This window comes from Lontra canadensis, unplaced genomic scaffold (genome assembly GCF_010015895.1).
Source record: "Lontra canadensis isolate GAN:19392208 unplaced genomic scaffold, GSC_riverotter_1.0 scaffold37, whole genome shotgun sequence".
Classification (NCBI taxonomy): domain Eukaryota; kingdom Metazoa; phylum Chordata; class Mammalia; order Carnivora; family Mustelidae; genus Lontra; species Lontra canadensis.
This window is the reverse complement of record NW_022631031.1, coordinates 5,327,264-5,341,114: the sequence shown is the minus strand read 5'-3', so window position 1 is coordinate 5,341,114 and position 13,851 is coordinate 5,327,264. Positions and strand designations below refer to the sequence as shown.

The window sequence follows — 13,851 nt, the reverse complement described above, 5'->3', positions numbered from 1 at the left end:
TGTAATAATATTAATTACAGTTGTAATCTTAGCTGTATAGTTGCCTTCAAGAGTAAGAAAATTAATTTCTCAATATTTCATCTCAAGCTGCTCTTAGGTTATTACATTTGAGGCAAAATAATATTACAAATAAGGCACTTAAGATTTTTGGAATGTACATGGGCCACCAATGATTTAACATTTAAAAAAATAGAGTACATACCAGACAAGAAAGGGATAAAGCTATTTTACTGGTTCAACAAAACTGAATAAAATGGAAACAGATACAAATCACTAAGACATTATTTAGTATAACTTAATTGCAATTATAAAGAATTCCACAAAAATAAACTTGAATTTAAGGATAAGTTTTACAAGCTTATGGATTATTATTTGAATTAAACATTAAGAATAAAAATTAAAACTTTGTTCTACAGGTTGAACTTGCAGCTATGCTGCCTTGCTAGTATTGAAATGAATGTGTTTCTTCAAAATTGCTTTACTGGGTTATGTCTGAAGCAGGGCAGTGTTCCTGGTGTAAGGAGAAGTTCCTTCCTGGTCCCGTCAGAATGAAGCTCTCACTACTCTGCCCTTCAGAGGCTGGGGTGGCCGGTGGTTGTGCTGAATGGGGACAGCTTTGTCACCTTCAACAGTTGATAGAAGGCTTCGGAACTGTGCCAGCTGGGAGGGAGGATGAAATATTTAAAGAATCAAAGGTTATTAAAGTTACACAGGACACTTTATTTCCAGTATTATTAATGCACTGATTTTTAGAAAACTGAGTTGCTGATTGCAACGGTCTCACCAATGGGAAGGGAGGAAGTAAAAAATCCCTTCAGATTTATTTGAACTAGGTATTTGGTTTAGATTATTAATGATGGGCTGGATTAGAATGCCAACTTTCTCAGAATGTCAACTGGGCTACTTTGGGTGAGTGACATTCTGCTTGTTACCTCAGTGTCCGTATGGTAAAATTATAATAACATTGCCTGTTTTCACTGTGCTGTGCCTTTTATTCCCATAACTTACTCATTTCATGACTGTACCTCCCACTTCCCTTCATCTATTATGCCCATCCCTAGCTCCTTCCCATCCGGCAACCATCAGTTTGTTCTCAGCATTTATGTCCTATTCTGCTAAAAATCTAGCCTATTTAGAGTGACTTAAGCTATGGCTGAAGGCTTATTTTGTGAACCACAATGTGTGATAACTTATCAGCTCTTAGGATAATCCCTTTTGCACCCCAAAATATATTCCTACCTTTTACTTAAGACGTCACCTTACCAAAAAACCCTGTCATTTAATATAGACAGATTTTTAAGAGATCCACAAATACATCAACTGGCCTATAAAACTATGGAGATGTGAAAAAAAATCACTGACTCCATCAAAAATGAAAATAATTAATGCACCTGAAAAAAAACTGGCATGCCCTCAACATTTCAATACTAAGTGTAGGTTTAATATAGGTAAGATTTTATATGGATAGTGCAGTACAAAGCAGACTCCTTAAATAGCTAATAGGAAAAAATATTAAACACTATCAGCTATTTGCCTTGGGCTGTTGTGAAGATTAAAGTGGTTAGTACATATAAAGTTCTCCGAATGGTACTCACCATGCCGCATACGCTCAGTAAGCGGCCATTACCAGTGGGCTACGTACATTGCCTGTCCTATAGGTTTGTTATGAGAATTGGTTAACAAAACCTAAGTAAGGCACCTAATGAAGGGAGTTGCTCAATCAATGGTAGTTATTAATATCACAATTATAAATAAATAATTTATAAATAATTTAAAAAGACATATCTTGGGGCCCCTGGGTGGCTCAGTAGGTTAAAGCCTCTGCTTTTGGCTCAGGTTGTGATCCCAGGCTCCTGGGACTGAGCCCCACATCGGGCTCTCTGCTCAGCAGGGAGCCTGCTTCCCTTCCTCTCTCTCTGCCTGCCTCTCTGCCTACTTGTGATCGCTCTCTGTCAAATAAATAAATAAAATCTTAAAAAAAAAGACATATCTCGGTTAGCTAATAACTAAAGCTTCAAAAGAGAATAACAAAAAAAAAAAAACCCTTTGTCAACTCTCAGGTTATGACAGTTGTGAGGCACAATTCCCAAATTCTTAGTAGAACTTCCAGTGACAATCTTTTCTTTGTTTCTGAAACTTTTAGGATGACACTTAACACAGTTGCATTTTTCCTTAATAAGGTGGAAAAGATAGCAGGAGTTCAGAATCTCCTTGTTTTTTTCTATATAAAGTAAAAAGCAGTATTATAATGCACATTTCTTTTTTATTATTTAACAGACCTATGTCAGAAATGAATCTTTTGGGGCAACTGGGTGGCTCAGTGGGTTAAAGCCTCTGCCTTTGGCTCGGGTCATGATCCCAGGGTCCTGGGATTGAGCCCCACATTGGGCTCTCTGCTCAGTGGGGAGCCTGCTTCCCCCTCTCTCCGTCTACTTATGATCCCTGTCTGTCAAATAAATAGATAAAATCTTTAAAAAAAAAAGAATATTTTTTCAGTAGGAATGGAAAACAAACTCCTCAAAAATCTATTTGAAATCATAACGTCCCCCATTAATACTATGAACTGAAGTGGTATTAGTGCTTTGCACTCCCCGTTCCACTCTTTCACCTTTGATATTCTACCTGTTCTGGGCTGATACTGATGCTGTCCTTGCAGATGATCCAGGTCACACTCTCATAAAGGGGAGGATGAGTCAGAGAGCCAGAGTAGGTCCAATAATCCAGGGATGAAGGAAGGAGAGTAGATGGGTCAAAATTGGTGAATGGGGCTCGTTTGTTCTGGAAGAAAAAAGAAAAGTAATATGTCATTATACCATGATATAAAATACATCATTATACATATATGATGTCTATGTTATATTATCTTGGCATATACTTTGTCTTGAAATTTTAGCTGAGACAAATTAATTTTTCTACTATATAGTATACACTGGTATGCTTGAAAATATAAACAATAAAAGTAATAGAAGACTGGGGTGCCTGGGTGGCTCAGTGGGTTAAAGCCTCTGCCTTCAGCTCAGGTCATGATGCCAGGGTCCTGGGATTGAGCCCCGCATCGGGCTCTCTGCTCAGCGGGGACCCTGCTTCCCCCACCCCTTCACTTGACTCTCTACCTACTTGTGATCTCTGTCAAATAAATAAACAAAATCTTAAAAAAAAAAATAATAAGTTTGCCTGTGTGGCTCAGTGGGTTAAGCCGCTGCCTTTGGCTCAGGTCATGATCCCAGGGTCATGGGATCAAGCCCTGCATCAGGCTCTCTGCTCAGCAGCAAGCCTACTTCCTCCTCTCTCTCTCTGCCTGCCTCTCTACCTACTTGTGATCTCTCTCTCTGTGTCAAATAAATAAATAAAATGGAAATGCATCCTTAAGAAAAAAAAAAACTAATAGAAGACTGAAAATTTGCAACACTGACTTTTGGCCAAATAATCATCTTCCTTCCTCATTTGGTGGAACATAAACAAAGGTTAGATAGTTTTTTAAATAATCTATCCCCTCCAAAAGATATTTCATTTCCAAAATAAAACCCTTATTGTTTCTTAGGAATGAGGTCAGATACTGTTCCAGTGACAAATCTATCATTGACATGCTTATTGGTTAAGTTTTAGCCTTCTTCTATTTATTCTTATTTTCTTTTTTGATTGTTTATGAGTGGCCTATTAATGATATCTCAGAATAATACCCTTAACTCTTGCATTTTTGTACTGCTAAAGAAGCAGAGATCATTTTCTTTGTGAAATGGGAAAAAAGGTTACATTTTAGTTGGATATGTTTTTTAAAGAAAATTTTAATGGCTATGGAACCTGTTCTCTCGATTTCATGCTGTTAAAATAGATTTACAAAATAATAATAATAATAATAACTGGGAAAAAGAAAAGAACAAAACAAATACCTGAGTCAGAGACCTTCTCAGAAACAAATAATATCTAGTAGTACCTTGATTTTTCAAATTGGCAACTTTTGCTCCAGCCTTGCTACTCCCCACATCAAATACATAATCAAATGATTTCAGTAGTTCTGTGAACTCTTGTTCTCTGATTTAAACCGATATATCTAGTCTATTGACCTTGGTTTTAACTGCGTTTAGGGCATCAAGTACTTTCTGCAGTCTTGGGTTGGCCTGATCAACCTGAAGATTAAAAAAAATAAACAAGATGTGAGTTAGAAATTGTTATAAAGTCAAACTATGTTTAGCTAATTTTTTTTCCAATTAGAAACAGTAACTGAAGAAAGGTAAGTTATTTTCTCACTGCTTTAGGAGAAGGAATTTTGCTGGGCGTATGTCCTTGTGGGCCCTTGTCCTCTATAAATTGTTCGTAACATGTAACCCCTGTCAACCTAAAAACAAGAAACCAGCTCAAGAGGCAAAGTGTTTATTTGAGACCAAAGAACTGCAATTCGTGGTACACATGTTAGGGTAGAAAGCCAAACAGCCTTCCAATTACAGGACATAGACTCAAGGATTTTATAGAAGAAAAGGGAGATCAAGTCAGTGGTTTTGAGAGGAGTTCGTTGGTGCTGACAAACAGGAAGGGCATCCGTACTTCACTGATGGGTCATATGAAGTGGGCACTATGCAAAAGTTCAGTTTTATCAGATCTCTCAAATAGGATACTCTTGTTCTTGCTGACTTCTCAGAATGTTGGTGGTTTGGCCCAGTTCAAATGTTCAGAAAGCAGGGTGTGCAAGACAGTTCTCTTGGAAATGCTACTATGGCTCCATTTTAAAATGGCTCTCTGTGTGTCATTTTTCATAGCACAGAGAAAGTGGCAAACAAAAAGCTCAGTTTTAATTTAATATGGGCAAGATGTTCAAGGATATACAAGTCAAAATCTAGGAACTTAGCAAAACTGTGACAAAATACAACCTCTTACTTTTGGCCTGTTTTATTAGTTATAATTGGTACAGTGTATAATGTGTTGTAAGTGTCCAATAAAGGTTAACTAGAATTACTGTAATTCCAAAAGTTAGCCACCTAAGTGTGACCTTTATAATAAGAAACATGTTTATGACACAGAGCTCCTAGAACCCTCAGAATTTCCTAAGTGATGAGAGCGATAAAGTTGTCTTCTCTTATGTTAATTAGGGGACTTAAGGACTGAATCTGAGGATGAGGGCTGGTCACCAGGAGAACCAACCATGTGATTAGAGGGTTGGAACTTTCAGTTCCACCCTCAGACCTTTGGGATGGGAGAGGGGATAGGGGCTAGAACTTGAATCAATGGCCAATGGCCAATTGAGTAAATAATGAGTAAACTGACAATGAGTAAATAATGAAGTCACCATAAAAACCCAAAAGGACTGGATATAGTTTCCAGATTGGTGAATTTGGGGAGATACAGGAAAAACAGTGTGCCTGGGCAGGGCAAGGAAGCTCTTTGCCTTTCCCCATATCTTCCCTTATTCATCTTTTCCATTTGGGTAATGCTGAGTTATATTCTTGTATAACTAACTAGTAATCTAGTAAGAAAAATGTTTCTCTGAGTTCTGTGAGCTATGCTAGCAGATTAATCAAACCTCTTCAAACCCAAAGAAGAAGTCTTGGGAACCTCTGATTTATAGTCAGTCAGGCAGAGGAGCACCTAACAAACAGGTCTTGAGAATGATATCTAAAGTAGGGTGGGGGAATTGTAACCTTTGCAAGTCTGAACGCTTAGCCTGGGGAACCTAACGCTATCTCTGTGTAGACAGTGTGAGAATTGAGTTGAATTCCTGAACACGCTGCTGGTGCCCAACAGTTGCTTGTTAGTGGTGGGGGAGGGAGGGGAAAACTGCACATTGGGATTTGGTGGGTAGAACTCAAAAAGATCCAAGTATACCCAATTTAATAAGAACTTCCCTACAAAACTTTTCAGGGACACTCCTATAGAGAATTTAAGTAACATCTGCCACTTTAAACATTAACTGAACTTTCTTCATGGAAAAACAATCCTCTTAATATTTTCCCCCAATGATACATTAATTTGATAATAAGTTCAGAGGAAAGGGAATTTGGAAAATAGAAACTCCCACTCCACACCTCCACATTCTATTCTTACCTGAAAAACTTAATTCTCTCTTGAAAAGGGAAAGGCCAAGAGAAAACTGTAGCAAAATACCATAGCCATTAGTAAAATGGAAAATTTTTAAGAAGAAAGACGCAAATGTCTTTCTGCCTTATTTTATGCTATTTTGATGTTTGATTGGTAAGAAATAGTGTTAGCCGAGCTCTGTAACTCTCTGTAACTCACCTTCATCAAAACACCGATAATTGCCAAACCATCAGCCTGTGAGATAGCTTCAGCAAAGCTGGAGTACTTTGTAGAATTCCAGTGAACTAGGTGAAACTAAAAATGATAATGTGGTCAATTAGTTATTTATACCATTGTGAAGACAAAAAATTATAAATTAACTTGTTAATATATGAAGATGTGTCTTGGCTTAGATAACATTTATGTGAACATTTATCTAGTGGATAGGAAAGGTTATCTTCTCACTTTGTAGAAGGATTGTGTACATTGAATAGAGTAAGCAATTTGCAATTTCCATGAAACCAGTGAGTAAAGTTTCTTTTCCCAAAATATCGTAACTCTTCAATATTACTCCTTTTTAAAAATTGCTTTTGTATGGAAAGGCAAGGTATTCCAACTAACTAGCTTTCAACAGATCTGAAATATCTTCTGTCAGGCGAGGTCCTTTTTTTAGCAAATTTATGGGAAGGGATTCCTGGACAGTCTAGGAATCTTGGCATTTTCTTAAGCACCTCTAGACACCTGTCAAGACATTATCTCTAGCCTAAGCTCTCTATGGAACTCTAGATATGAATATCCAGGATGTATGTTTGTCATCTTATTATCTTCTTGATATCCCCACATGGATGTCTAACAGGGTTTTCAAACTTAGTATGGCCAAAGTACAACTCTTGATTTCCTCCTTGCCAAATCTGTTTCATTTTCCTATCTGTGGAAAGATACCACCATCTACTAACTGCTCCATCAAAAAGTAAAATAGTTACCATTAATTTCTTACTTTCCCACTTATCAACAGCCATCTCTCAGCACATCTCATAGATTAAAATTCCTTACTTGGTTCACAACTTCAAGTCTTTGCATTAGTTGCTGATTTTCTTTGGAATGTCCCTCCCTATAATCTGTCAATGGCAGCCTTTTGTCTTGAATTAGGGCTGAACACAAATGCCAATAAAAGAATCTTTTTCTGACCTCCCAATGTAAAGTGATTAATCATATCACTTTAAATTAATTAATTCTCTACATACCACTTAATCTCTCTCGCTTGCTCTCTCTCACTTTTCCTTCACTTTCCTCCTCCCTTCACCCCAACTCCTGCTCCCCTCCCATCTTCCCTCCTGTCCTCAGTTGAATGTTGAATTTTGTGGCTAAGTGCCTCTCATCTCTAGCCTGGATTATTTTTATCTTTCTTAAATTAGATGAGGAGATTTCTGACTTAGACTTCTTAGGTGCAACCAGATATGCCTCTAAAAAGATAGTATTAATTTAGGCTCCCAGCCCATTTGACTTTAGTCTACTTTCAATTTTTTAGGGAAAAAGGGGAAGAAACATTTAATGGATTTCTTTAGTATTAAAAGTTATTAGCCAAGCTTTACAATGTAACATAAAGCCAATTATATTTGTGTAAATTTCCCAAATCTTCTATTAAAGTAAAAAAATGCACATATGCTGTAACCTAGCAATCCCTCTTATAAAAACATCTGTCCTACTTATGTGGTTTCACTAGTGCTTAAGGTATATGTACAGATGTATTTGTTGAAGCACATTCTGGTAAAAGTAAAAAACCAGTAGAACAAAAAGCAAAGGGCATTGTAATTGTCCGCCAGTGGGGGCTAGTTAAATAAATTCCAATGTTTATATATTGAAATAAAATTAAGAGAATGAGAATTAAAAGAATGAGGTAGAATTAACTCTATTAACTTGGAAAATGATAATGATAAATTGGTAAGTAGAAAAAGAGGCACGAAACTACATGTATTATAAATTTGTTTTTGTAAAAGTAAAAAAAAAGTCAATCTGTATATATGGGTATATATACATATATATATATTTAATATTCATACATATAAAGAGCAAAAATTCTCTTCCAATCTCCCAGAAGCTTTATTGATAGATTGATATAAATATTCTTGATTTTTGTATGTGTATATAGACAAAGTGTCTTGAGAGGGATCGCTGACTTCCACGGGAGGACAATTCAAGTGGCTGGAGGTTGGTGGCTTATAGCAAGAACTCTCAGACCCTCATTGAGGTGTATGCTACTCTCTGTGTCCATTCCTATGATTAAACTTGCACTCTTGGTAGAGTCTTACTGAAGTGTTCCAGCCTGGCCACACCCATGCCACCAGTGTGTCCTAACTTGAATATTTGAATAAGAAGCAAATGGTATGGTTAGTTTAGAATTAGAGCTTTAAAGGAGAGCAGCACCTCCTCTTGAGGCTAGCCTAATGTTAAGATAACAGTTTTTTGAATCATTTTGAAGACAGAGATGATTCTTGGGCTCAGGACATCAACTCCAGGTTACCTTTTTCACATGAAAAATTTCCTTCTATTACCAAACTTGGTATGTATGCGCTTGATTTTATTTTTATTTATTATTTATTATTATTATTTTTTTAAAGATTTTATTTATTTATTTGTCAGAGAGAGAGAGGGAGAGAGAGCGAGCACAGGCAGACAGAATGGCAGGCAGAGGCAGAGGGAGAAGCAGGTTCCTTGACGAGCAAGGAGCCCGATGTGGGACTCGATCCCAGGACGCTGGGATCATGACCTGAGCCGAAGGCAGCTGCTTAACCAACTGAGCCACCCAGGAGTCCCTGTGCGCTTGATTTTAATGGGGCCTGGGAATTCCTTATAGGGATGAGAATCCTCATTCCTTTGGAGCCATTATAAGGGTGACTTATGTAATAAAGCAGCTGCTTCTGAAAGTAATTCTCAGTGTATTTATCTCTTCTCACTTACTAAGTTACATTACCTCTCCAGAATATTTGACTCCATCCACTGTATGTTCAGAACCATAGTCATTTGTGCTGCCCCAGTGAAAATGGAACTGACAGAGCCTATAGCTTTCAGAAAGAGGACCACCTCTCAGCACTAGAAAAAAAAAGGAACCATTATTAGTTTTATGATCATAAGCTCCTGTTTGTTGTTGCATTTAACATAAGCCAACAATAAATTGGATTAAGTAGAACTGAAAACAAACACTAGTGCCAAAGTTTTTTCTTGTTGGATTCCCCCTAACAACTATGATAATGGTGTTCATATGTATGGTGTGTCTCTGAGCATTGATTGCATTGAGTAATATACAGTTCTCAGCACACGAGCTGTAATTTTATCGTTTCCTTTTTTCGTTGTTGTTGTTTTTTGTTTTCTTTTTTTAAAGTAAACTCCACGTCCAGTGTGGAACTCAGCATGGGGCTTGAACTCACAACCCAGAGATCAAGACCTGAGTTGAAATCAAGAGTTGAATGCTTAACTGACTGTTATCCAGGTGCCCCTAATTTTACCTTTTTCTGTTGCCAAGGAAGTATATGGGAAGGTGAGTGAATTATAGTTTTACAGGGCTTACCTTGAATCTGCTTTAATGTGCAAGTTCATTCATTCTTTCAACAAAGACTATATAGACAATATGCATTAAGATCTTTAATAATTTATTTTGAGTAACAAGTTACACATGACATACTTTGTAACTAGTCAAGTAACTAGTCAAGACACTATGAGTATCTTGACACCTTTGTGGAGAATGCCTGTGCAGGGATGAAGAGAAAGTGCCAGGGGGGCACTGGGGTCACTCTAAAAATTTCAACATTGAATGACTGTGTCATTTTCAGCGTCTATGTAATCTTATGACTAATTAAACACTCATAACACTAGATCTAATTTAATGTTAAAAAATGGACATACCCCCACGTTGCCTAAAATTTAGGCTCAGAACCTTGTAGGAAAGAGGTAAAACAAGTTTTGCCTTTTGTCAGTAGAACTGTCTTATGAAATTGTCATTTAATAAAATTTTCAAGAAACATTTATGAAAATCTTACCATGTAGCAGGAAATGTGCTAAGTTCTGGGGTATGAAGAATTCAATCACTACAGTCTAGTAGGGGAGGGGGAGATAGATAAGTGTACTTATGCACAGAATAAATCTTGCAAGATTTATGTAAGACTCATTTTCTTACTAGTACCCAAGCACTTTACAATGATAGAGTCATTTTTCTGGATACCAAAAATAAATTCTTCAGTCCATTTGTCTTTCTTACTGTGTTCCTCCATCCTCATTCCAATTAGAAAATATTTGCCTTTTCAGTTTCTATATTCACTATGATGGATCATTAGATCTTCTTGGAAAAAAATACTGTTTATTCAAAAAGTATGAAGTGAGTATAAAGATATTAGAGACCAGAAGAGATAGGATGGTGTCATGGATGAGAAGGGCTGAAAAAAGACAAAGCTGGGAGTTCCAAAAATCATCTTTATCACTTGCGGGTTTTCCAGAAGTCCAAAATGCTTCACCAGATTGCAGCAAATTTACACACATGCACTACACATGTGACAGAAGACTGAGGATGGCATTTGTGTTTCTTAAAGTCCTATTGTTTAAATTTTCTTAGTAGGGTCAAAGAAAATATAATCAGAAGGGTCTTTTCGCTCACCTGATCGGTTATCATTGTCCTCATAGATTACATGGAAAGAATGCCCCACGTTGATAATTTCTTTGGCTGTGGCTGGATCATAGGAGATACTAATAGGTTTAAGAGAGGTGTCATGTTTCGTTTCACTCGTTTTAATATCAATGGGAGATTGCTTATTTCCATTTGCAATGGGATACAGCTTGCCCCATTGTTCAGGACCTACCAAGGCAAACACATGCATACAATCAAAACTTCATCAAATGTTTGACTCCCCGTTTTATGACTCCCAGTAAGCATTTGCTTATTAGATTATGATTTATTCAAGTATCTTAAATGGTATTCTGTTTTACTTAATATAAATTCAACATTTGAGAATGCATCTTTTCTATACTCTTATAAAATATTTGTCAACAAAACTATAAATATTTTACTATTAGTACTAGATTTATAATATATATAGCATAAATGTGTTGTATATTAATATATGTACACATATACATATGTTATATATTACAGATATATATATTAGTACTCTATATAATATATTATATACTATATATAATATATCTGTATACATATTAGTACTCTTTCTTTCTCTCTCTCTATAAATATATATATATATATATAGTACTCTCTCTATATATGTGTATATATATATATAGAGAGAGAGAGAGAGAGGTTGAGAGAGAGGAAGAGACAGAGAACACATTTTGTAGACAACCATATCCCAAAGGACAAGTGCTAAGATTACATGTAAAGTTATTATAATTATTCAAGTCAGTCCATTCAAACCATTAACCTATGACTATATAGTTACTTTATTTTATTTATTTTTTTAAATGCTCTATACCCTTTTTTGTTGGGAAAAGCAATGAGCTATTATTTTGATCTACATGAAGCAGAAGCACATTACCGTTTTTGTCGTCATATCCCCAGTTGGAACTCGCCATGATCTTCTACTTAGTTTTCTTTTCTGCAAACAAAGATAATACCTGGAATAACTGTCTGCAAGCCAGCATGCAGTAAACAAGTCAAACCGCCACTTGTGGGTTTTTATAGGAACTTCTCTGCCTTTAATAGGCCACTATTTCATCATCTCTGCCTATCAGGAAGTATAGATAAGTTAAAAAAAAAAAAAGAAGAAGAAGAAAGAAAAGAAAAAAAAAAAAGAAAGTCATAAAAAAAGCCCACAAAGGTCAGATCAGTTCCAATTATTTTATTTTCTTATATTGTAAGGGAGAAATATCAAAATTGTAGGTTTTATAAAACCAAGCCCTGTTTCTCTCATGTTAGTAAATGATATGGCTGAATATTATCATATATGAGTCTTTGGGTTTCCTAAATTCAAAATGGATTTGTGCACTTGATATTTCCAATGTTACCCTTGCTTGAACTTAAGCAATACTACCGACAGTATTTTAGTAAGGAGAATAATTCATACATTTACAGGATGATTGTAACTAATATCATGATGTTAATTTAAAATCAGATAACAAAATTACTAACTCTTTGTGATGTATATTATCCATAAAGTACATTTTCATAGACCCACAGGATGAAAATAAAGTCCTTCATTTTAGAGCAATATTGGAATTCATAAGTGGAGACAGTTTTATTAATATTGAAATTGAATATAGCCCAATATTTATTTACACATCAAATTCAGCTCTCCTGGAATAGGAAACTTTCTTTTGTATACTTCTTCATGATTTTTTTTTTTCAAAGACTTTATTTATTTATTTATTTATTTGACAGTTAGAGATCACAAGTAGGCAGAGAGGCAGGCAGAGAGTGAGGAAGGGAAGAAGGCTCCGCACTGAGCAGATAGCTGGATTCAGGGCTCGATCCCAGGACCCTGAGATCATGACCTGAGCCGAAGGCAGAGGCTTTAAGCCACTGAGCCACCCAGGTGCCCCTTCTTCATGATTTTTAAAGCAATTTCACCACCACCACCACCACACACACACACATACACACACACAAATCCTATCGAGTAAGAATTACCATTTTGTAGTTGAGAGATATTGAGGGACTTCTCCACAACTAGCAAGAAGCCAAGACTTCACCAGCTCCATGTCCAGTTGCTTTCTTCAATATACCCACTGTGCGAGCTATGAGATGGGTGATCCCTTAATTCTCCTCTTATACCTACAATTCTCTTAAGCCCAACCTAAGCCTGAACCAAGGTGAGAATTGCCACCTGGTGAGTGATAAGATCTACTGGGATTTCCAAGTAGGCAAAGAAAACCAACTAGGATGTGTTAGACTCTGGCTAGGTCCACACACCCAAGGCTCTAAACATGCTCAAAGAAAATACAAGCAGAAAAATGAGCTTTCATAGTAATGTTTTTTCATACCGTGGTAGTCATTAACTCCTTTCACGTTCTACAGTTGTCTGGGGTGCCTGGGCTCCCTGAAGGAAGAGGAAGATTCGGTGTAATTTTTAGCAAGGCTGACCAGAGACACAGTGTTTGTCCCTTTTTGGCTAATCATGGTCAGCTGCCCCAGACACAGAGTGGACTATGGCTCGTGAACGTTGTGGAGAGAGGTCTAAGCTCCTGTTTTAGGAGGTAGAAGGAACTATTATTTAAAGGGAAATTTTTTTGGGGGGTACTATTTATTGAGGGCCCAGTATATCTTAAATGCTGTGCTGAAAACTTTATATGCATTAATTCATTAAATTCTCACAAAAACCAAATTAGGCATTAAAATCTGTCTTCTGCCTAAGAAGAAGGCTTTATAGAGGTGAAGACATATCCTAGGGCTACAAATTATAAATGGCTGCTCACATCCCATAAACCTAGAGTTTAAATCTAGACCTGTTAATGAACTCCAGAGCTTTTACTCTTTCTTTACAGTCCACTGCCAGTAAGTGCCCAATGACCTCCACTTGATTCTCTTTTCTGGACGATCGGATTAGTTGATGTGTTCTGGTCTGGCTCAAGATGACCATTAGCCAAAATCCTTGATTGTTGGGTTCACTTCATTCCAGACTGTGAGTCTCAGTTTAGCCAAAAGCTGTAAAAGGCACACTTTGCTTTGTACTTGCTTCCTAATAGTTGCTATCTTGCTAAAGATAACTAAAAGCAGAACCACTATATTGATCAGCATATTTGAAAGACGTATTTGAAAAAGACGACCTCTTTTCATTATATGATTATGTGGTGATTCATCACATACATATTTTAACATTCATATGGGATGGGAATTCCTTTAAA

The 13,851-nt window shown here is 36.6% G+C and overlaps 1 protein-coding gene across 2 annotated transcripts; it reads right to left on the bottom strand.

The window, feature by feature from the left end:
• Window positions 1–332: 332 nt before the first annotated feature.
• CA1 (carbonic anhydrase 1) lies at window positions 333–11,678 on the bottom strand. Of its 2 annotated transcripts, XM_032869243.1 has the most exons (7): window positions 11,547–11,678; window positions 10,655–10,852; window positions 8,981–9,099; window positions 6,229–6,324; window positions 4,065–4,127; window positions 2,623–2,778; window positions 333–660 (listed from the first exon to the last, which is right to left on the bottom strand). In XM_032869243.1, exons 1-7 carry the CDS (start codon window positions 11,581–11,583, stop codon window positions 544–546), a joined length of 786 nt encoding a protein of 261 aa, XP_032725134.1. In that variant the 5' UTR covers window positions 11,584–11,678; the 3' UTR covers window positions 333–543. The 2 variants fall into 2 exon arrangements, with proteins under 2 accessions (XP_032725134.1, XP_032725135.1); XM_032869244.1 differs by lacking the exon at window positions 4,065–4,127.
• Window positions 11,679–13,851: the final 2,173 nt, after the last annotated feature.

Bases quoted from the DNA above. Each gene is read 5' to 3' on its own strand.
- CA1 (XM_032869243.1), bottom strand. From the start codon at position 11,583: ATGGCGAGTTCCAACTGGGGATATGACGACAAAAACG. The intron at 6,325-8,980 runs GTAATGTAACTT...TATCATTTTTAG, and splicing joins GAGTCAAATATTCTGGAGAG to TTTCACCTAGTTCACTGGAA. The intron at 2,779-4,064 runs GTCAATAGACTA...TTTTTCTTCCAG, and splicing joins TAAACGCAGTTAAAACCAAG to AACAAACGAGCCCCATTCAC.